The 24,297-nt window shown below is 35.6% G+C and overlaps 1 protein-coding gene across 1 annotated transcript; it reads left to right on the forward strand.

Moving 5' to 3' along the window:
• The first annotated feature begins 23,364 nt into the window (after window positions 1-23,364).
• LOC131181384 (uncharacterized) lies at window positions 23,365-24,048 on the forward strand. The gene has a single exon (XM_058149432.1). The coding sequence runs from the start codon at window positions 23,365-23,367 to the stop codon at window positions 24,046-24,048; it is 684 nt and encodes a 227-aa protein (XP_058005415.1).
• Window positions 24,049-24,297: the final 249 nt, after the last annotated feature.

Genomic DNA, 24,297 nt, shown 5'->3' on the forward strand with positions numbered 1-24,297 from the left:
TGAATATGTTTCGAATGGCATGATATAACTGTGTGTTTTTATGAAATTTGCTTTAAGACTTCCTAAATGAAATTGTTCGGACTAAAAGTTTATAAATCATATTTTGTATCCGTTTTCTCATATTCCATTCAGTATTCGAATAAATGTGTTTTGAATTATGCATAAATGTATTTTAGTATGTTGTGCACCACTGAGTCATAGTACTCAGCGATGGCTATTATTGCTGTCGCAAATATAGAGACTAGAGGAGCAACAGAGTGAGCTGCTGAGAATCATGGAGCCACCTTCCCTGAAGTTCTATCGGGTATATTTTATACCCTGATTATAATAATTATTCTGATGTATGTAAATGTATGTACATGTAGAACTGGTCATAAGCAGTTGTATAATGTTTGTAATAATATTAGTTTAGATTTTTCTAATGTAAATTATGGATTGATGAATGTAAATTGTTTTAACTTTAATGAAATATGAATGAAGTTATTTTGTTTTAATTTAAACAAAATTACTTAGTATTATTTTTTATGATAATTGAATTGGAAATTATTGATTTGAATTTTGGAGTTTGAGAAATGATGTGGTAGTTGTTGAGTTGATAAAATAAATCATTGAAAGTGTTTTTTACAGGTATTTGAAGAACTGTTTTATTAAAATACAGACGGCACTCTGCCGAAATTTTTCTAAAAGTTGCGGACAAATAAAAAGGGACAAAAATTTTAACTAGTTTTCAAACTCTAATTAAATATTTTAATACCTATTAGAAAATGCTCACCACTACCAAAAAGTAAGAAAATGATTTTAAAATCCCTTGTAGGGTACTTAATGAGTTATCGGTAGATGAAGTTCGGTAGTTCATTAGGTATTCTACAGGGTCATGTTATGCCTTACAGAGGGGTAAGGTGTGACATGTTTTAGTGGTATCAGAGTGAATTTTTTAAACATGTTTTGATTTGCGAATTTGTGTCTTTTCTTTGATAAGTATAACTACTCAATGTCCTTATTTGTTACATACATTGTATTACATCATGAATATGAACTAACGAAGGGAATCTCCTTATGTTAATTATTTAAGAGATATCCTAACTCCAGATTGAAATGGAAGAAAGGAATCGCTCTGTTGAGCAATCTGTTGAAGCTGAGGCACAAGGGGAAGCCCCAGCTCTACAAAATGTCAGTGGGTCAGTGGCACCAACCCCACCAATGCCCCAATTTCTAGCACAATTTTGCCCAGCAGATGGCTGCAATGTTTTAGCAAATGGTTGGGGGTATGCCTACTCAAGCTCTACCCCAGACTTCTGTGGTGTAACCCCAAGCTCCAGTCAGACAATATGATAAGTTATTGAAGTATGGGGCCATGAAATTTAAGGGTACAGTAGACCCACTAGAGGCAGAGCAATGGCTGAAAAGAATGGAGAGAGTATTCAAGAAATTGCACTGCTCTGATGAACTGAAGTTTGAATACTCCGTGTCACTACTACAAGGGGATGCGTATGATTGGTGGAAAACCATCCCCCAAAGCTTGGCAGAACTGCCAGTACTGGCCTGGGATGACTTCATCAGAGAGTTTAGGCAGAAATATATCCCAGATGCATATGTGGATCAGAAACTACAGGAATTTTTAAGTCTAAAGCAAGGCAAAAGATCAGTGGCAGAATATGAGAGGGAGTTCTCCCGCTTAAGCCACTATGCTGGGAGTCTCCTTTCTACCAGCAAGGAAAGGTGCAAGAGATTTGAGACCAGTTTGAAGCCCAGCTTGAGGATGCAAGTAGTGGGATTCAGACACAGCAACTTCTCTGAGCTCATCTCTCAAGCACTTGAGCTAGAAAGGATTGAATTAGAAGCAGCACCAGTAAAAGAGAAATCAGAGAAGACTGAGAAAACAGAGAAAGTTAAATGGGAAAAATCAGTAGAGCAAAGTCCTAGTGGTACATCTGGAAAGAAGAAGAAATTTGGGGGACCTAGCAGAGGTCGGGGTGGAAGGTTTGGAAGGGGCAGATTCTTTGGTTAGAGACCCCCTAGATCTGGTCAGCAGTCGACCAGGGGTTAATATCCTGCCCGCCCCTGTGAGACCTATGGCAAGATTCATGGGGGAGAATGCTATTGGGCAACAGGAGCTTGCTTTAACTGTGGAGGCAAGGGCCATCTTACTAAGGACTGCACCAGTGCTTCTAGATTTGGTCCAGCTCCTACTACTGTAGAAGGATCTATTTAGAGTCCTGTTATCAAAGGTTCACAACCGGTTAGCCGAGGAAGAGGCAGAGGTAGAGGCAATGCTTCTAGCAATCAGGGTACTATTGGCCAGTCAGCACAAGGAAGTGCTTCAGCCAGGGTTTACACGATGAGACAGCGAGAAGAGGCTGAGACTTTTGACGTTGTAGCCGGTACATTCTCTAACTCTGATCACGATGTATTTGTACTGTTTGATCCGGGTTCTACCCACTCATATGTTAGTGCTAGCATAGTCAGTTCACTTGTTATTCCGTGTGCCAAAATGGATTTTGAAGTGCTAGTAACTAGTCCATTAGGACAAGAGGTTCGGGTCAATAGAATCTATAGAGACTGTCCTTTGGTGATCCAAGGACATGTTTTTCTGTCAGATTTGATTGAAATGCCCTTCAGAGATTATGATATTATCTTGGGCATAGATTGGTTAGCCAAGCATCATGCCATGATTGACTGTAGACTAAAAACAGTCACTTTTGGTCTCCCTCTATACGGTGATGTGGCAATACATGGGGAGAGGCATTTACTGCCATTAAACATCATTTTGGCTGCACTAGCTAAAAGGATGATCAGAAAGGGGTGTGAAGCATACTTGGCACATGTGATAGACACCCAAGTGGGGAGTCCAGCACTGAGGGACATCCCTATAGCATGTAACTTTCTGGATGTATTTCCTAATGAATTGCCAGGATTACCTCTAGAAAGAGAGGTGCAGTTTGAGATTGATGTTATGCCTGGTGTGGACCCAATCTCCATAACACCATACAGAATGGCTCCAGTAGAATTGAAAGAGTTGAAAGTGCAATTGCAAGAGCTGCTTGACAAGGGCTTTATCCACCCTAGTGTGTCAACTTGGGGAGCACTAGTGTTGTTTATCAAGAAGAAAGATGGCACTCTCCGCTTATGTATTGACTATCTGCAGTTGAATAAGGTGACAATAAAGAATAGATATCCATTGCCCCGCATGATGACTTGTTTGATCAGTTGAGGGGGTGCAGCTATGTTCTCCAAAATTGACCTGAGATCAAGTTATTATCAGCTGAAAGTACAAGAGTAGAGTATTCCTAAAACTGCCTTTAGAACCCACTATGGCCATTATGAGTTCTTGGTCATGCCATTTGGGTTAACTAATACTTTGGCTGCTTTTATAGATCTGATGAACACTATCTTCAGGCCATACCTCGATCAGTTTGTTGTGGTATTCATAGATGATATATTGGTCTACTCGAGGAGTGCAGAAGAGCATGATAGACATCTACGGATTATACTGCAGACTTTGAGAGAGAAACAGCTATACGCCAAATTATCGAAGTGTGAATTTTGGCTGAAGAAAATATCCTTCTTGGGGCACGTAGTATCAGTAGAGAGCATCAAGGTAGATCCAAGTAAGATAGAAGCTGTCCTTAATTGGAGGCCACCCAGAAATATCATAAAGATTCGCAGTTTTCTGGGTTTAGCTGGATACTACCGTCGATTTGTGAAGGGATTCTCCATGTTGGCATCTCCATTGACCCAATTACTTCGAAAAGATGTGAAATTTCAGTGGACGAATAAATGCCAACAGAGTTTTGATGAATTGAAGAAATGTTTGACTGAGGCTCCAGTTCTGACTTTACCTACTCCGGGTAACTAATACACAGTTTACAGTGATGCTTCTCACAATGGGTTAGGCTATGTATTGATGCAAGAATGGAATGTGATTGCCTATGCATCATGCCAGCTGAAACCGCATGAGAGGAACTATCCAACACATGACTTGGAGCTTGCAGCTATTGTGTTCGCTCTTAAGATCTGGAGACATTATTTATATGGGGAAAAGTGCTACATCTACACAAATCATAAGAGTTTAAAATATCTGGGCACTCAAAAAGAGCTGAATTTGAGACAAAGGAAATGGTTAGAGTTGATAAAAGACTATGATTGTCTGATAGACTATCAGTCAGAGAAAACTAATGTTGTGGCTAATGCCTTAAGTCGCAAAACCATGGCAAGTCTATGGGTTTCTCCTTGTCTATGGTGCATGAGTTGAGATCATTGCATGCCAACTTAGAGATTAATGATGAGAGGCAGACAACAGTTGCATGGCATGTATAGCCAGTGTTAATTGACCAGATCAGAATGGCTGCTCAGAATGATCAGAAGTATCAGAAGTTATTAGAAGAAGTCAGACAGGGCAAGAAACCAGAATTCTCAGTAAGAGATGATGGCCTATTGCTACACCAGGGCAGAATGTGCGTTCCTAATGACTTTGACTTGAGACAGATCATTATGAAGGAAGCACATGAATCTCCTTTTGCTATGCACCCTGGTGGCACAAAAATGTATAGAGGGCTAAAAGAGCACTACTGGTGGATGGGTATGAAAAGAGATGTGGCAGAATTTGTTTCCAAATGCCTAACTTGTCAGCAAGTGAAGGCAAAGCCTCAAGTACCAGCTGATTTGTTACATCCACTACCAGTACCGGAATGGAAATGGGAGAGAATAACTATGGATTTTGTAATGGGACTTTCGAGGACATAGAAGAGTCATGATGCGGTATGGGTCATTATTGACAAACTGACCAAGTCTGCTCATTTTCTGCCAGTACGGATGGACTATAGCCTGGAAAGATTGGCCAAGTTATACATTAATGAGATAGTAAGACTGCATGGAGTGCTAGTATCCATCGTATCTGACAGAGATCCTAAGTTCACTTCTAGATTATGGGGTAGTCTTCAGAGAGTCCTAGGAACTAGATTGAACTTCAGCACGACATTTCACCCATAGATAGATGGCCAGTCTGAAAGGGTAATTCAGATTTTGGAGTACATGCTACGGGCTTGTGTGATCGAGTTTGAAGGCAGTTGGGACACACTTGCCTTTGATTGAGTTTGCTTACAGCAACAGCTACCAATCAAGCATTGGGATGCCTCGATATGAAGCTTTGTATGGGAGAAAGTGCAGAACTCCACTGTGTTGGGATGAAGTAGGTGAAAGGAAGATAATTGGGCTCGAAATTGTTTAGCACACCGAGGAGAAGATCAGGTTGATCAGAGATCGACTCAAAGCTGCATTAGACCGTCATAAGTCCTACATTAATTTAAAGAGAAGGGATATTGAGTATGCAGTGGGTGAGAAAGTATTCCTCAAGGTTTCCCTTTGGAAGAAAATTATGAGATTTGGCAGAAAAGGAAAACTGAGTCCTCATTTTATCGGGCCATATGAGGTTCTGGAGAGAGTGGATCCTTTGGCTTATCGTTTGGCACTACCTCCAGAGTTGGAGAAGATACATAATATCTTCCATGTGTCTATGTTGAGGAGGTATAGATCATACCCATCTCATGTACTACCAGTGGAAGAAATTAAAGTGAATCCAGACCTCACATATGAGGAAGAACCTATAGAGATTCTAGCTTATGAGGTGAAGCAGCTACGGAATAAGCAAATACCGTTAGTGAAAGTGCTGTGGAACCATCATTCGACCAAGAAGCTACTTAGGAAATAGAGGAGGACATGAGGAGACAGCACCCACAACTGTTTAGAGACTGATACTAGGTAAAATTTCCAGATGAAATTTATTTTAAGGGGGAGAGAATTGTAACAACCCTACTTGTATAGCCTGGTATATTTCACTATTCCGGTAACCGGTGTCGGTCCAGACAATTAAGAGGATTAAAACCACATCTAAGACAACTAGATAAGCCCTAAAAATAAATAATTAATGATTGTCAAATAGTTAAGTATAAATAAGAAAAATAGAACACAAGAAGTTAAATGATCTGGGAGTCACAGCGATGGGTGACCTTCTCGAGAAGGACTATGAGGTCGATTTAAACTCGAAATTTGAACCATAAAATTGACGCGGCGGTCCTTAGGACTATTACGAGCACAGTGGAAAAGATAAAATCATGAAAAAGAATTGTTAAGCAGGTCAAATAATTAGGTTAGGGATCTGGAAGAAATATTGAATTACTTGTAAACTGGATCGAACCTGTGAGGGGCAATTTGGTCAATTCACCCCTAGAGCTGACTCCTGACCTAACTATTCAATAAAATTGGAGAAACAAAAATGTCAGAAGTGAGAATTAAATTAAAGAACTAAGGAAAAAAAAAAAGAAAAAAAAAAAGAAAAAAGAAAAAGGTTATTACATCATGGATGACATCAATTATGATGTCATAATTGAATTTATTTTTCCTACCAAATTTGACTAAGTTAAAATCTATTAATTAAGACAAAATAACATAAGAAAAAAAAACTATCATCTTCTTCCCTCACCCAAAAGCTGAACCCTCTCTCTCCCTCTCATCTCCATGTTTGTCCACCATGGAAGCTTGCACTCAAGCTTGAAATCCCTCACTTAACCTTAATATTTCCCATAAATACCTCATAAAAGTTTGTTACCTCAACTTAAGAAGGAGATTGAAGAAGAAAGAAAGAAGGAAGAGAGAAGAACTTGGTGGAGTGAACTCCAAAGTTGAGGTAAGGAATTAAATTGACATTTTTAGTTTAAAATACATGTTATGAGTTAAATTAACTTAGATTTCAACTTTAAAATCAAAAGAAAACATGGTTGAGGGAACAAACATAAATTTTGGCTAGCCTTAGTTAGGGTTTGAAATGAGTAAATTTGATGCATTTGAATGGTTGCTTAGGTTGAATTATGTATGTAAACTATGGATAGATGTTTAGAATGCATTAGATTTGAATTTTATGAATTAGGGTTCTTGGCACCTAGGGTTTGGGGAGAAAAATGTGAGAATTAGCCAAATGATGTAGTTAACCTTATTTGAGTTGAGTAATGGTCAAGTGTGACCATTTGTGGTGTGTATGAAGTGTTGGAACTAAATTTAAATTCGGATTGGTTATGGTCATTCTGCAGGTAGCATGACCTAGGTTCTTTTCAGGGACCAAAACTGAAAATTTACCAACCCAATTGGTGTGAAGCCAATTAGAAATGAAACTAGACACAAAATGACACATTTTTTATTTAGGAATCATGCCCAGAAAGTGACCATAACTTAGTGAACAAATTAGCCAAATCCGAATTAGGCAAACTGACCTGTACAAAAAAGACCAAATTAACAGTAGTTACACAAATAACCATAACTTAGTCTAGGAAGGACCAAATGACCTGAAATTTTACCAATAGAAATATGAGACATAGACAACTTTTATGAAGAAAACAAACTCAAATTTGAAGGAACGGAAGCGTGAAAAACACAAGTTTATACCATTGAATTCAAAAATTTTCACCTAGGGTCACATGCATCATGCAAGATTTATTTTTATCTATTTGATTTCAATGATAAACAACATATTAAAACTCTTTTAATATGTTTTTTGATCTGTATTTTCCATTTAAGATTTTAAAATTAATCAGATTAATTTTAGAACCCTAGATTAAATCAAGAACGATTACACTAACCTCTTGATGCACTGCAGCGTGTCTGCGCCTTTGAGATTCGTCTTCAGGATACCAGATGTTGTCCCTCTAGCTTGTCCACACCAAGAACACCTATGGCAGCCCTTGAAGACCTTCTAAAGCTTTTTCTATTAATTAGAAAATCAAGTTCTGCCTTTTAAGAGATTAAAGATGTAAACAGGACACTAGAAACAATTTCTAGTGTTCTTAATTCAAGAGATTGATGGCTAATCTCTTTTAATTGATAAGAGATGAAGAAGAAGAGATAAAAACCCTCAAAGAGGCGTGACAAAGGAGTGTGGCTGCTGGTTGTGTTTTATTTTCTCATAACAACACTTAAATAGCTAGGTTAACACATTAAACCCTTGCCACATGTCACCCTTTGATTAGCTCTAGGTTTAAGTGACCCAATCACATTGTGCCAAGTGTCAAACCTATATTTAATCTTGATTTTAATCATCTTACATGATTAAAAAACATTTGGCAAGCTTATGTGTTATGCCATGTGTCACCATCTCATGGTGCCACGTGTCACACTGTGAAATGACCAAAATGTCCCTGTGTCTTAATTTTGAGTTCTTAACCCAAAATAATTATTTTCTTCTTCTAATTAATTTATATCAAATATAAATTAATTAATTAATCTCTATTAATTAATTTCTCATTAATTAAATTCATATTTAAACACTTTAAATATAAATTTAACTTATATTATACATCCAATAATCTAGATTTGGTTTCAAGTCATGCCAGGGACTTTGCAATCTAATTGCAAACCAAACCTATTTAATTAATCAATTAAACTCTCTTGATCAATTAATTAAATCATATTTAATTAGGTGATAACTTGTGTATGTGTGTGACTTACTAGGCTCATCACTAATTGGCAATGAGATATGATATCAACTCTTAATATCATCAGAACTCTTTCTTACCATAAATGATTTCTCTAAATCATTTTATGAACCTCATAGACCATGGTTAACACCTAGCATAGCATGCCATAGCCACCCAATTAGTAATAAGGTTTATCTTAAATGAACCTATAATCATATGTTACCATGCACTAGAATCTCTCTGTTACAAAATCCTAACTCAAGCTGGAGTTATGGTTTATGTCAAACTCCATTTGCTATGAATATTATGTTCTCTTTTAATTCCAGTTCTTGATTAAAAAGATTTTCTCATCAGAAACTCTTTTCTGAATAAATCTATCTGTCCTGGCCAGGAACTTGAAACATCAAGAACAATTAAATGAACATAGGATTTTATCTCTATTTACTTAGAGGAACAGATTCCATCTTGATCAACACCTACCTCCATATATAACTAGTAGGAGCCAACACATGCCCATATATCCATACACAGTACAAGTATGAAAGCAGTATCAAACTCAAACTACCTATATACAAGATAACTGTGCTATCTCAGGTCTAAAGATTTTATGCACTGATATGATTTATGACAAAACATTGACAAGAATAAACTCCATGTGCTTGTCATAAGTGTCACTGGTTCGGCCTACTTATCATTTATAAGTGCCTATCATGTTTGTTATATGGCATGAGACTCACCATTCCATCTTATTTATGTCTCATATAAATAACTTGGGAACAAACATGAATACAATCTTTCTGGATAAGTCATGTCCTTATTATGAAGTATCCTCGATTGTGAACCTATTTATGATACTTCGTGCTAGAAATATTGTCACTCATATTCTTAACAACTTAAGAATAATATTTCTAACAAAATATCAATGGACCTTTTCTATTACACATAAATATATTATGTAAACGGAAAAGTGGAAATGCCTTTTATTAATAAAAATATGTACAAGATACATACTAAATGATATGTTCTAGGGCATACTACTAACAATCTCCCACTAGCACTAGAGCCATTTATTACAATATCTTAGACCCATCTTCTCAAGATGTCGATCTAACTGAACTTGTGACAAAAGCTTAGTGAATGGATCAGCAGGATTTTTCAGCTGATGTTATTTTTCTGCATGGCTATATTGCTTTGCCCAACTATATCTCTGATAATGTGGCAGCGCCTTTCTATGTGTTTGGATTTCTGGTGAGACCTTGGTTCCTTAGCCTGTATGACTGCTCCATTATTGTCACAGTGTAGTGGAACTGCTGACTCAATGGAAGGAACTACTGTAAGTTCTGTCACAAACTTCTTTATCCAAACAGCTTCCTTTGCGACATCGATGCGACAATATACTCGGCTTACGTAGTGGAATCTGCGATCGTGCTCTGTTTGGAACTCTTCCAACCGATTGCACCTCCATTACAAATAAACACATATCCAGGTAGACTTTCTATCATCGATATCCGATTGGAAATCGAATCGGTATAACCATCCAATTGTAAGTCTCCACCTCCATAAATCAAGAATAAATCCTTAGTTCTTCTCAAGTACTTAAGGATATTCTTGACGACTATCGATGTTCCAAACTGGATTGGATTGATACCGCTAGTCAAACTAACGACATATGCGATATCAGGCCTAGTACACAACATTGCATACATTAAACTTCCAATAGCCAAGCATATGGAATCTCGCCATCTTATATCTTTCTTAAGGTGTCTTTGGAGACATATCTTTAGAAAGATGGATACCATGTCTCACTGGTAACAATCCTCTCTTGGAATCAAGCATGTTAAACCTCTTTAACACCTTTTCCAAGTATAGACTTTGGGATAAACCAATTATTCTTTTCGCTCTATCTCTATAGATGCGAATCCCAAGAATATAGGTTGCCTCCCCTAAGTCTTTCATGGAGAATGTATTTGACAACCATACCTTTATAGTCGCCAACATACCCGTGTCATTACCCATCAACGATATGTCATCCACATATAAGACAAGGAAAGTGATAGCACTTGTCACTAACCTTCTTATATACACATGGCTCATCCTCATTTTTGATAAAACCAAAGGATTTAATGGCTTCATCAAAACGAATGTTCCAACTCCTCGAAGCTTGTTTCAACCCATAAATGGATCGCTTTAGCTTGCATACCTTGGAACCATCTTGGGATTCAAATCCCTTAGGTTGTTCCATGAAAATGTTTTCTTCAATGTATCCATTGAGAAAAGTCGCTTTTGACATCCATCCGCCAAATCTCATAATCATAGTATGCACTATTGCTAATAAAATCCTAATTGATTTAAGCATGGCAACAAAGTAGAAAGTCTCCTCATAGTCGATTCCTTGCCTTTGGCGAAACCCTTCGCTACTAGCCTTGCCTTATAGGTCTCTACCTTTCCATCGTAACCAATTTTCTTCTTGAAACCCATTTGTTCCCTATAGGTATAATACCTTGGTGGGTCAACAAGATCCCAAACTTGATTCTTATACATGGAATCAATCTCGGTTTCATAGCATCAATCCATTTTGAAGAGTCTATATCTGATATAGCTTCTTCATAGGTAAGTGGATCATCTCCATGATCTACTTCTTCATGAGTAGACAACTCTTGTTCTTCTTCATGAAGAAAACCATATCTCACTGGTGGGTGAGATACCCTGGTTGTTCTACGAGGAACAGCTGTAGATGTTTCATCAACGGGTATTGGTTGACTAGATGGATCTATATCCATCTGATCTGTTGGTTGGTCAGAATTCTCCAATTCTAACTCTATTTGCCTTCCTTTGCCTCCTTCTTGAACAAACTGTTGTTCAAGAAATGTGGCATCTCTACTTATCACAACCTTTTGTGAAGTAGGCAAATAAAAATAATATCCAAAACTATCTTTTGGATATCCAACAAATCGACCTTTTACGACCGGTCTCCAATTTATCGGTGTTGACTTTTTGATATAATTTGGACAACCCCCAATCTTCACATGCTTAAGACTAGGTTTACTTCCATGCCAGCGCTCATAAGGTGTGGACGAAACTGATTGTGATGGACTCGTATTCGAATATACAAAGTGATTCTAATGCAAATCACGAAAAGGAGATTGGCATATCAGGATAGCTCATCATACTAAGTACCATATCCAATAGTTTACGATTTCTCCTTCAGATACACCATTCATTGTGGCATTCCTGGAGGAGTCAGCTGAGAAACAATGCCATGCTCTCTCAAGTATTCATCAAATTCAGTACTCAAATATTCACCTCCACGATCTGATCGAAGAGCTTTAATATTCTTTCCTGTTTGATTTTCTACTTCAGATTTAAATTCTTTGAACTTTTCAAAAGATTCATGTTTGTATTTCATCAAATACAAATACCCAAACCTTGATTTATCATCAGTAAAGGTAATAAAATAATGAAAGCCCCCTCTAGCCATTTCTTTAAATGGACCACATACATCACTATGTGTTAGCTCCAAAATATTTTCAGCTCTTAGCCCCTGTCCAATAAAGGGTGATCTAGTCATTTTGCCCTGAAGGCAAGATTCACAAGTTGGAGTAGGCTCAGAGTCCAATAAGGATAGAATCCCCATTTTCTCCAATTTTGTAATCCTATCTTCTGCAACATGACATAACCTTAAGTGCCAAATATATTTTGAACTTGAGTTGGTTTTCACCACGGCATTGCATTCATTTAGATTGCTATACTCTGGCCAGTGGAAACACTTTCTTACTGGCAATGGAAACACTTTCCTGTTGGCAGTGGAAACACTTTCCTTTGCCTTCATCAGCTTTAGTCTTCCTTTTCTGTTTAGCTATTTTCTTAGAAGGACCAGGAATCTGAGGTTTCTTTTTCTTATTGCCCTTCTTCTTGTTGGACTTTCCAGTAGAAGAAGATGCAACCAAAGCTACCTCTTTTCCTTTATTGCCTGGCATATTCTTTTGGGCAATAACCAGCATATTGAGTAAACCAGCTAAGGTGCATTCCTGTTTAGTCATATGGAAATTTGTCACAAAATTCCCAAAAGACTCAGGAAGGGACTGAAGGATCAAATCCGTCTGTAGTTGGAAATCCATGTTGAAGTCAAGATGTTCCAACTGCTCAATCAGCCGAATCATCTTGTGGACATGATCCCCAACATTCTGTCCCTCAGACATCCTCATACGGAATAGCTGTCTAGATATCTCATACCTAGCATTCCTGCTGTGCTCACCATACAACTCTTGTAGGTGAAGGAGGATCTCACTCGCACTCTGCATGTTCTCATGTTGCTTCTGTAACTCATTACTCATGGAAGCAAGCATGTAACACTTAGCTCTCATATCATGCTCCTTCCACTTGTCCAAAGTTTCATGTTCCTCTTGTGTGGCCTCTGGAGGTAAGGGACCAGGAACATTTGAATCTAGAACATATCCTATATGTTCAAGGTTCAGGACAAGTTTCAAATTTCTTAGCCAATCAGACAAATTAGGTCCTGTCAACCTATTGTGATCAAGTATGCTTGCAAGGATATTGGATGGTGGTGGTTGTTTTGTGCTCATTTTTATCAGAAAATTAACTGCAGAAAATAACCAGATTAATTAGTAAATGTATCATGTAATTAACCAAAATGATTATGGTCTTTTAATCAAATTGGTCCTCCCACTAACTTAGCGAATCCTACACTTCCAAAGTAGAAAACGGAAATCCTAGTTGGATGGATTTCTAGTGGGTGATTGAATTCTTATAATTCTATTGATCATCCTCAGGTACATCCATTATTGGAATTACAATAAACTATAAGTGAGCAACTCTTTGCCCATCACATCTCATATGAGGTCCAATCCTTCACCTAGCCCCTAATGCTCAAAATCTCAGGTACATCCATTATTGACTTATCTTGCATTAGTTAAGTTGATCCCATTGAGCCAGTAATTATGCAAATAATTTTAATGTCCTCAGGTACATCCAATATTGGCCACTAAACCATTTACATATTTACAACATCTCATGCTTAACAATTATTCTTAAGAAAATCTCTTAAATTAATTGCATCTCATGCAACTATTTAAAATTTCTTTAAATAATTGCCCCAATGGAGGGCCTATGTTATAATTACTTTAATTATAGCATTTCCAACTTAATCATTTGTTTGGAAGATTTTATGGTCATTCTAATTACTATTAAGGTCTCACTTTGCACATTATCCATTTAGCATGCATATATCATATAATAGTATACATTCCCATACATCTCATGCATTCATGGATAAGCAGTAAATATGGTATGATCATGGACTTTCTAAGGGATTCAATTCTGAGCCACCAAGAATTGAATCAGGGCATTCCTAGGTGCATTTCATTCATTCATTTTACAAGAGTTGCTTAAGGAGTACATAATCAACACTTGATCTTGAATTCCTCCCACTGGTCCCACCAATGCTCTTGACCTCCTTGAACTTCTTGCAATCCAATATTACATAGTAATCCTTGGCATACCAAGGCGAATTTACAAAAACTTAAATAAATGAAATTACAACCCAAAAATTATTACAAACTTAATAATACATGCCCAAAATAAATTAAAATAAATTAATTAATTTACAATCCCAAAGAAACAAAAAAGAAATAAATCCAATCACATTGGTCTTTTATAGTCCATGATCATCCATCATGCATATCACTATTTAACAATTAAATAAAACATACATACTTAAATTAAATTGAATATCTCATATTCAACTTAAAAATCCAGATTTGAATATGACTCAAATAAATTTAAAAATTCAGATTTGAATCTCATTCTAACAAATTTAAAAATTCAGATTTGAATCACATTCAAACAACTTCAAAAATTCAGATTTGAATCACATTCAAACATTTTTTAAAAAATCAGATTTGAATCACATTCAAACATTTTTTAAAAAATCAGATCTGAATTTTATTCAATCAATTTTAAAAAATCAGATTTAAATATGATTCAAACAACTTTAAAAATTCATATTTGAATCACATTCAAACAACTTTTAAAATTCAGATTTGAATCACATTCAAACAATTTTTAAAATTCTGATTTGAATCATAATTTAATTGTGTGATAAAAACTACTAATTAAACACTTTAATTAGTCAAAGAATAGGCCTTAGATCATACAACAATTGCAGAATTAAAAGCCAAACCTTAAACCACCCATGGAAGCCAAACCATGTGCACCATTGATGGTGTTTTTTCAAGTATGCCGCCAACTTGCTTTGCAACCAGCAATGAACTTTTGATCTCATGATCAAACACACAATTAAATCATATAATCAACAATCTAAATGGCAAATATAGTGGCTCTGATACCAATTGAAGGAACGGAAGCGTGAAAAACACAAGTTTATACCATTGAATTCAAAAATTTTCACCTAGGGTCACATGCATCATGCAAGATTTATTTTTATCTATTTGATTTCAATGATAAACAACATATTAAAACTCTTTTAATATGTTTTTTGATCTGTATTTGCCATTTAAGATTTTAAAATTAATCAGATTAATTTTAGAACCCTAGATTAAATCAAGAACGATTACACTAACCTCTTGATGCACTGCAGCGTGTCTGCGCCTTTGAGATTTGTCTTCAGGACACCAGATGTTGTCCCTCTAGCTTGTCCACACCAAGAACACCTATGGCAGCCCTTGAAGAGCTTCTAAATCTTTTTCTATTAATTAGAAAATCAAGTTATGCCTTTTAAGAGATTAAAGATGTAAACAGGACACTAGAAACAATTTCTAGTGTTCTTAATTCAAGAGATTGATGGCTAATCTCTTTTAATTGATAAGAGATGAAGAAGAAGAGATAAAAAACCCTCAAAGAGGCGTGACAAAGGAGTGTGGCTGCTGGTTGTGTTTTATTTTCTCATAACAGCACTTAAATAGCTAGGTTAACACATTAAACCCTTGCCACATGTCACCATTTGATTAGCTCTAGGTTTAAGTGACCCAATCACATTGTGCCAAGTGTCAAACCTATATTTAATCTTGATTTTAATCATCTTACATGATTAAAAAACATTTGGCAAGCTTATGTGTTATGCCATGTGTCACCATCTCATGGTGCCATGTGTCACCATCTCATGGTGCCACGTGTCACACTGTGAAATGACCAAAATGCCCCTGTGTCTTAATTTTGAGTTCTTAACCCAAAATAATTATTTTCTTCTTCTAATTAATTTATATCAATTATAAATTAATTAATTAATCTCTATTAATTAATTTCTCATTAATTAAATTCATATTTAAACACTTTAAATATAAATTTAACTTATATTATTCATCCAATAATCTAGATTTGGTTTCAAGTCATGCTAGGGACTTTGCAATCTAATTGCAAACCAAACCTATTTAATTAATCAATTAAACTCTCTTGATCAATTAATTAAATCATATTTAATTAGGTGATAACTTGTGTATGTGTGTGACTTACTAGGCTCATCACTAATTGGCAATGAGACATGATATCAACTCTTAATATCATCAGAACTATTTCTTACCATAAATGATTTCTCTAAATCATTTTATGAACCTCATAGACCATGGTTAACACCTAGCATAGCATGCCATAGCTACCCAATTAGTAATAAGGTTTACCTTAAATGAACCTATAATCATATGTTACCATGCACTAGAATCTCTCTGTTACAAAATCCTAACTCAAGCTGGAGTCATGGTTTATGTCAAACTCCATTTGCTATGAATATTATGTTCTCTTTTAATTCCAGTTCTTGATTAAAAAGATTTTCTCATAATAAACTCTTTTCTGAATAAATCTATCTGTCCTGGCCAGGAACTTGAAACATCAAGAACAATTAAATGAACATAGGATTTTATCTCTATTTACTTAGAGGAACAGATTCCATCTTGATCAACACCTACCTCCATATATAACTAGTAGGAGCCAACACATGCCCATATACCCATACACAGTACAAGTATGAAAGCAGTATCAAACTCAAACTACCTATATACAAGATAACTGTGCTATCTCAGGTCTAAAGATTTTATGCACTGATATGATTTATGACAAAACATTGACAAGAATAAACTCCATGTGCTTGTCATAAGTGTCACTGGTTCGGCCTACTTATCATTTATAAGTGCCTATCATGTTTGTTATATGGCATGAGACTCACCATTCCATCTTATTTATGTCTCATATAAATAACTTGGGAACAAACATGAATACAATCTTTCTGGATAAGTCATGTCCTTATTATGAAGTATCCTCGATTGTGAACCTATTTATGATACTTCGTGCTAGAAATATTGTCACTCATATTCTTAACAACTTAAGAATAATATTTCTAACAAAATATCAATGGACCTTTTCTATTACACATAAATATATTATGTAAACGAAAAAGTGGAAATGCCTTTTATTAATAAAAATATGTACAAGATACATACTAAATGATATGCTCTAGGGCATACTACTAACAAAATTTTGATCATAACCTAGTCAACCACAAAAATTGCCAAAACCCAGAATTTGCCCAGAATTCTAGGTAAAAACCAAATCCGGCTAGCCATGTTCAAATGGCTATAAGTTGGGATACAAAACTCCAAATGGAGTGATTCAAAAAGGAAAATAAAGTTAAGACAATAAGAAACAACTTCTATGAAGAAAACTTAGCCAAATTCTAACAGCAACATGACCAATGGAAAAGTACAAAATAGAACACCAAAACTGAAAATTTGAAATTTGTGCCTAAAAGACTTAAGATTTGAGAAAACAACCAAAACCAACAAATTAGGTAACCAAAATATGGTATGCAAGTGAAATTAGAATTTCCATACCTATTAAGCATTAGAAAGTCAACAAATTGACTTGAATAGTGTCGTGAATAGTAACCCCAAAATACAAATTTTAAAGCACGTCAAGTTTAGCATATTAAAGCTAGGTATAAGTATATTTAAATTCATTTTTGGATTTATGATAAATTGTGATACTGAAACACTGTGAAACTGTGTGTTTCAGTTGAAAAGAATACCGGGAAAGAACCTGAGGCATCGAGTCAAGGCCAAGAGGCGACTCGCATGAGGTTTGTGCACAACATAGAATTTCTATAAATTTTCTTCTGCAAATTGTTTTGAATGAATTGTGATATTAAATTGTGACTTAATTGTATTGAAATGTTTATTATGCTTTTGACTTAAATTGTTGAAAGTTTACTTGTATGTGTTTGAATTGGAAATAAATGTTTGATAAATTGTTAAGATAGTTTTGAAACTACAGTGTCATGACCATATATTTGAATGCCTCACTAGCATGACTAGTGGGAGAAATTAGTTTTGAATTTTGATTTCTTCTCTGGCTGAAGTGTTGAGGTGTGTGCCAGTAGAAGAAGAAATTGAATGGATATCCATATATTTGAGCTAGCTAGCCTTGTGATGTGATTTCTCATAAGCCTCTGGCTATTGAGATGAATATGTTTCGAATGGCATGATATAACTATGTGTTTTTGTAAAATTTGCTTTGAGACTTCCTAAATGAAATTGTTTGGACTAAAAGTTTGTAAATTATGTTTTGTATCTATTTCTCATATTCCGTTCAGTATTTGAATAAATGTGTTTTGAATTATGCATAAATGTATTTTAGTATGTTGTGTACCACTGAGTCATAGTACTCAGCGATGGCTATTATTGCTGTCGCAGATATAGAGACTAGAGGAGCAGCAGAGTGAGCTGCTGAGGATCGTGGAGCCACCTTCCCTGAAGTTCTATCGGTATATTTTATACCCTGATTATAATAATTATTCTGATGTATGTTGTATGTATATGTAGAACTGGTCATGAGCAGTTGTATAAAGTTTGTAATAATATTAGTTTGGATTTTTCTAATGTAAATTCTGGATTGATGAATGTAAATTGTTTTAACTTTAATGAAATATGAATGAAGTTATTTTATTTTAATTTGAACAAAATTACTTAGTATTATTTTTTATGATAATTGAATTGGAAATTATTGATTTGAATTTTGGAGTTTGAGAAATGATGTGGTAGTTGTTGAGTTGATAAAATAAATCATTGAAAGTGTTTTTTATAGGTATTTGAAGAACTGTTTTATTAAAATCTGATGACACTCTGCGAAATTTTCTAAGAGTTGCGGACAAATAAAAAGGACCTCAAACTCTAATTAAATGTTTTAATACCTATTAGAAAATGCTCACCACTACCAAAAAGTAAGAAAATGATTTTAAAATCCCTTGTAGGGTACTTAATGAGTTTTAGTAGGTGAAGTTGATAGTTCATTAGGTATTCTACGGGATCATATTATGCCTTAGAGAGGGTAAGGTGTGACATTAAGGGTATACACTCTTTCTTTTCATCATAATTCGGCTTCCATGGCAATTATAGGTCCTTCACAGTTAGTTTAATGAATATTAGTGTTGATTGAATTATTATGATTTTATTGATTATCAATTCTGGAGAAATTGAAATGCAATAATTAAAAGAGTGGAATTTAATAAGTGACTTTATGAACAAAGTATAGGCAAAGCAAAAGAAAAAAAGGCAAACATGAGATTTTAGAAAATGTGTTATTAATTCATTAATATTTAATCATAACATAAGCTCCATTTACATAAAGTTCCACTTGACACCATAGACTAAGTGATCAAGGGTTGGTAACAAAATATATGTTACTTTAAAAAGAGCACTGAACATTTTCTTCCTCCTAATTATCAAGCTCTTGACCTCTTTTCATTGGTATAATCAGCATATCTAGCATAGGACTCTGCTAGAAGACATTGATGAACAATTCATATAGAGATTCCTTCACTTCCTCTGTGATTTCCTGAATAATTAGTAGGGAATGGGCAACTTGAGCTACCTAAATAAAAATGTCTTCAATCTAGGGGGCAACCATCTTTTCTTTGCAAAACTAATCAAAATGTTGGTCACAAAGCATATACCTCATTTAAATTCTCCCACTCAGTAGGGCATCTTTGTCATACCCTAACCCAAAGCGTCCTTCTGTCCTTGTGACAGCTATGGGTTCTACAATTCCCTATAGTTTGGTGCCTAATCCTTTTCCTTCTTTATATCTATTCTTAAGCATGACCTTTGCCACCATACCATAGAACCCCTATTCATTCCTCGACATCCTATGTAATTCCAGCACCTAAAAGAGCTTTCCAGTACTTATTTAGTTGTTTCTATATATTGGACAAACTGAGGTTTGGTAACTAGCACAGCTTCTTCCCCTCTGATAGTAACTATCTTGTCATTAATAACATATTTGTTTCTTTGATGCAAAGAAGACAGTATTGCATTAATTGCATGAATCCAGGGTCTTCCCACCAACATGGTATAAGCTGATTCAATATTCATCACTTGAAAAGTGACATCAGAAGTACATGCCCCAATTTGGAGTGGCAACTCAATGTCTCCCAACACATCTCTCTTTGTTCCGTCAAAAGCTCTAACTATCATGTTGCTCAATGATACACCTGTATTATTTAGATATTTTTAGTCATAATTATTATGTATTTCATAGCATATAGGTAGTTAATTGCATGCATTTTAATTACTTTCATTAGTTTTTGTTAAAGGGGCTAATCTCCACTAAATTTCATGTTTTCTGTATCTTTTTAGGTGTTCTAAAGGAAGACCAAGACATAGGAGTCAAATAGACAAACTTTGGGAGAACGAAAAGTGGGGCAAGCTACTGCACCAAAGTACACGGGTCATGCACAAAGCAAGCCAGACCTGTGTAACCTTCTGGCAAGGGAAAAATTAAAGGAAGCATGAAAAGCCATAGTACATAGGTCATGTAAGGGACCATGTGTACTTCACAAAAACCCGTGTAACCCTCAAGGCATCCGAACCTAAAAATCCAAGGAAGAAAGGCAGTACATGGGCCATGTACTTCACCCTGTGTAAACCTACAGCCCCGTGTAATCTTTTGTCTCCCATCTGAAAGAAGCCAAGTGTAGATTAGAAACTTTCACGCCTCTAGGTCATGTAATGCCATATGGGCCATGCACCATGCAACGGGCAAGATTCTGATATGATTGCAACTCCACTTTTCGTGTGCCAAATAGACTTCTCATGCTCGTAGGAGTCCAAACATAACTTAAGGCACCTAATATAAATAATAGAAGGCTGAAAGCAAGAGAACACACACACACACCTTCGAGAGAAGCCCTTTTAATTTAATTTTAGCCTAGTAAACCCTAGTCTTCCAAGCTGTTTGAAGAGAAACTGCATCAGCAATAAAGGAGGGGATCCCTTAGCCAAAGTTTTATAAGTCCAAAGTCGCAGAATCTTTTTTTAGGTTCTTTTGTTTTAATTCTTTGGATTGCTTTTATGTTTTTTTACTTTAAATACAATATGTTTGTTAAACTCACCAAGAGTAAGTAGTTCCTTTAATTCTAGAATTAGGAGAGTAGCACTTTTGATATCTATTATGGAAACATGCTAAGTTTATTTAATGAAATTGAGCCTTGTGCTTTGATTCAATATTCTGTGCTCTTAATGCATGCTATGTATTGATACCCACTTAGTCATGATATAAGATACTAGTAGAAAAACTGAAAGGTGAAAATTAGTATTAGAAATCAGAATTTTGTACTTAGGAAATATGACCAAGAGATAGGCTGACATCCTTTGTGAAATTTCATAATTAATCAAAGATCTTAAAGAGTTTTAATTAAGATTGGTCACCATGAAAGTAGGGTTCAGATTAATTAAAATACACCTTAGGTGCCTTGAGAGAAGACCTAAGATACCTTAGGATTAATTTTCATTAAAGTAACAATTCTCAATCCATTGAATAAGCAAGGTTAAATCCATAATAGGGTTAAAGTGTGAAATCTTAATTCTGGAATTATTTCCCTTATAAATTCTTTTAGATTAAAATCTCAGCTTTATTCTCTCTTGTTTCCCAATATTCTTAATTTTAGTTTGTATTTAATCTCTCCATAACTTTGATAGTTTAAATAGTTAAAATTACTATCTAGCTTGGTACTTACGCCTATAAACTCCTTATGGGAATGATACTTTACTTAATATTGTATTACTGATTTGTGATCTATCCACTTTTAGGGTTGTAAACCAGCAAACAAGTTTTTGGTGCCACTGCTAAGGAGTTTTAGTAATATTAAGCGATAACCAATTTAGCTAATTTAGACATTTATTTTGTTATTTTAGATTATTTAATTTATTTTACTTTTTGTTTCTTTTTAGGTTCTCAGTTCGGTTTATGACCAAAGCCAAGCTTGAAGAAGAATTGCTTGAATTAGATCCTAAAATAAACAAGACTCTAAGAGCCATCAAGAGAGGAAGGAGACATCAAGAACTAGAACTTGAAGTTTTTGAGACTCCAGTCATGGCCAATAATAATAACAGGCCAAGTTCCTTGAGGGACTATCGAGCACCCACTATCCAAGGATTCAAATCCCGTGTTACTAGGCCTAAAGTAGAGGCCAATAATTTTGAACTCAAACTAGCATGGCTCCAGATGATTCAGCAAAGTCAATTTGGAGGCTCACCTATAGAAGATCTGCACTATCACCTACAGTACTTTCTTGTTTTATGAGACACTTTTATGGTGAATTGGGTCTCTGATGAAGCTATTAGACTCTGAGTATTCTCATTCTCCCTATGTTATAAGGTAAAAAAGTGGTTGATTTCTTAACTAGCTGGAATATTCACCACCAGGGAGGATCTTTCACAAGCCTTCCTAGTAAGGTATTTCCCACCTGTAAATACTGTAAAACTGAGGGTAGAACTAAATACTTTTAGACAAAGGGAAGAAGAATCACTCTATGATGCATAGGAAAGTTGCAAAGACCTACAAAGGGAGTGTCCACACTATGGCATAGAAGACTAGCTTCTAGTTCAAATTTTCTATAATGGATTGCTACCATCCACAAGGAGCACAGTTGATTCAGTAGCAGGAGGAGACCTCATAGATAAAACAATAACTGAAGCTCTAGAACTGCTGGAGAGGGTTGCCTATCACAACTTTGAGAGGTCAAATAAGAGGAGAGATGTAAGGAGGACAGTGGGGATCCTAGAATTGGATGCCTTAAGCATGATTAATGCCCAGTTCAACCAGCTCACAAAAAGGCTTGACAGAATGCAAGCCAATGTAGTAGGGTAAAGCAATCAACATTACAATAACTGTGGAGGAGGTTTTGTAACTTCAGAATGCAGCAATTAGAGTGAATCTTCCATGGAACATATGAACTATGTAAATAACAGAGGAAACTTAAACCAGAGGCAAATTAACAATCCATACTCAAACACCTGCAACCTTGGATGGAGGAATCACCCTAATTTCTCATGGTCCAATTCGTAGAATTAGTAGAATTATCCTATTAACAAACAACAGGGATATAGACCACCACCACCACCTAGTATTCAGAATAAAGGATAAAATTTAGTGCAGCCACCACCTCCTCCTCAACTTCAACAGCTAGAATCCAAATTGACTATGGAATCCATGATGAAAAGCTTTTTAACAACACAACAATAGCAAAATGAGATGATAAAATAATTACCAAGTCAACTAAAGATGAACCCAAAGGAACATTGCAAGGCAATTGCTTTAAATAGAGGTAAAATATTATAAGATTAAACACCAAAAGACAAGCAAAAGCAAAAAGGGGAAATTTCTGAAAGTTCTGATAGCCAAATAGTAGGGGAAGAGAAAGAAGCTGAAAAAGATAAGGAAAGAGGAGAAAAGAAGAAAGAAATTGCCTAAACCATACTGGCCCCCTCTACCTTTTCCTTAAAGGTTCCAAAAAGCCAAATTGGACAAGCAGTTTGGAAAATTTTTTGAAGTTTCACAAAAACTTTATATAAATATTCCTTTTACAGAAGTACTGTCCCAAATGCCATCCTATGCAAAATTTTTAAAGGAAATCCTTTCCAACAAAAGGAAGCTAGAGGACTATGAGACTGTTGCTTTGACAGAGGAATGTAGCACCATCTTGCAAAACAAGCTATCTCCAAAACTAAAAGATCCTGAAAGCTTCTCTATACCTTATTTTACTGGCAACATGAATATAGATAAGGCCTTCTGCGATCTTGGTGCTAGTGTGAGTCTGATGCCCCTGTCAATATGCCAAAAGCTGAATGTTGAAGAACTCAGACCAACAACTATCTCACTACAATTGGCAGACAGATCTATCAAATATCTAATTGGCATCTTGAAGAACATCCCTATCAATATAGGAAAATTCTTTATTTCTATAGATTTTGTGGTTTTAGAGATGGAGGAAGATGTTCAGATTCCCATTATTTTGGGAAGGCCTTTCTTAACAACCACCGGAGTTATCATAAGCGTAAAAAATGGGCAGTTAACTCTCAAATTAAGAGAAGAGGAAGTGGAATTCAACCTATTTAGAGTAATGATACACAAATCTAAATCTGATAAATGCTTGAGGGTTAACATTATAGATAAGCTAGTAGAAGAGATATTCCAAAAAAGATATCCTGAAGATCCTCTCAAAGCATGCATAGTGCATAGCAATACAGTGGACAATGAAAATAAAGAAATTGTAGCATTTGTATGATCTTTAGAAGCTAGCCCACCTCTACTCTTAACCCAAGCACTACAAGTGGAAGAGCTAAAAGAAGAACAACCTAAAAGTCAACCACCAGAGGACACCTAATAAGTAGAACTAAAACATCTTCCTTCTACTCTACGGTATGCATTCTTGGACTCAAACTCAAAATATCCTATCATTATAAATGCTGGCTTAACTAGTGGAGGAGGAAAAACTTTTTAAGGGAGCTTAGCAACGATAGCAAAATTATAAGCT

This window comes from Hevea brasiliensis, chromosome 7, assembly GCF_030052815.1.
Source record: "Hevea brasiliensis isolate MT/VB/25A 57/8 chromosome 7, ASM3005281v1, whole genome shotgun sequence".
In the NCBI taxonomy this organism is placed as follows: Eukaryota; Viridiplantae; Streptophyta; class Magnoliopsida; order Malpighiales; family Euphorbiaceae; genus Hevea; species Hevea brasiliensis.

What these genes read in the sequence shown, in the direction of transcription:
- LOC131181384 (XM_058149432.1), top strand. Translation starts at nt 23,365, where the DNA reads ATGCCATCCTATGCAAAATTTTTAAAGGAAATCCTTTCCAACAAAAGG.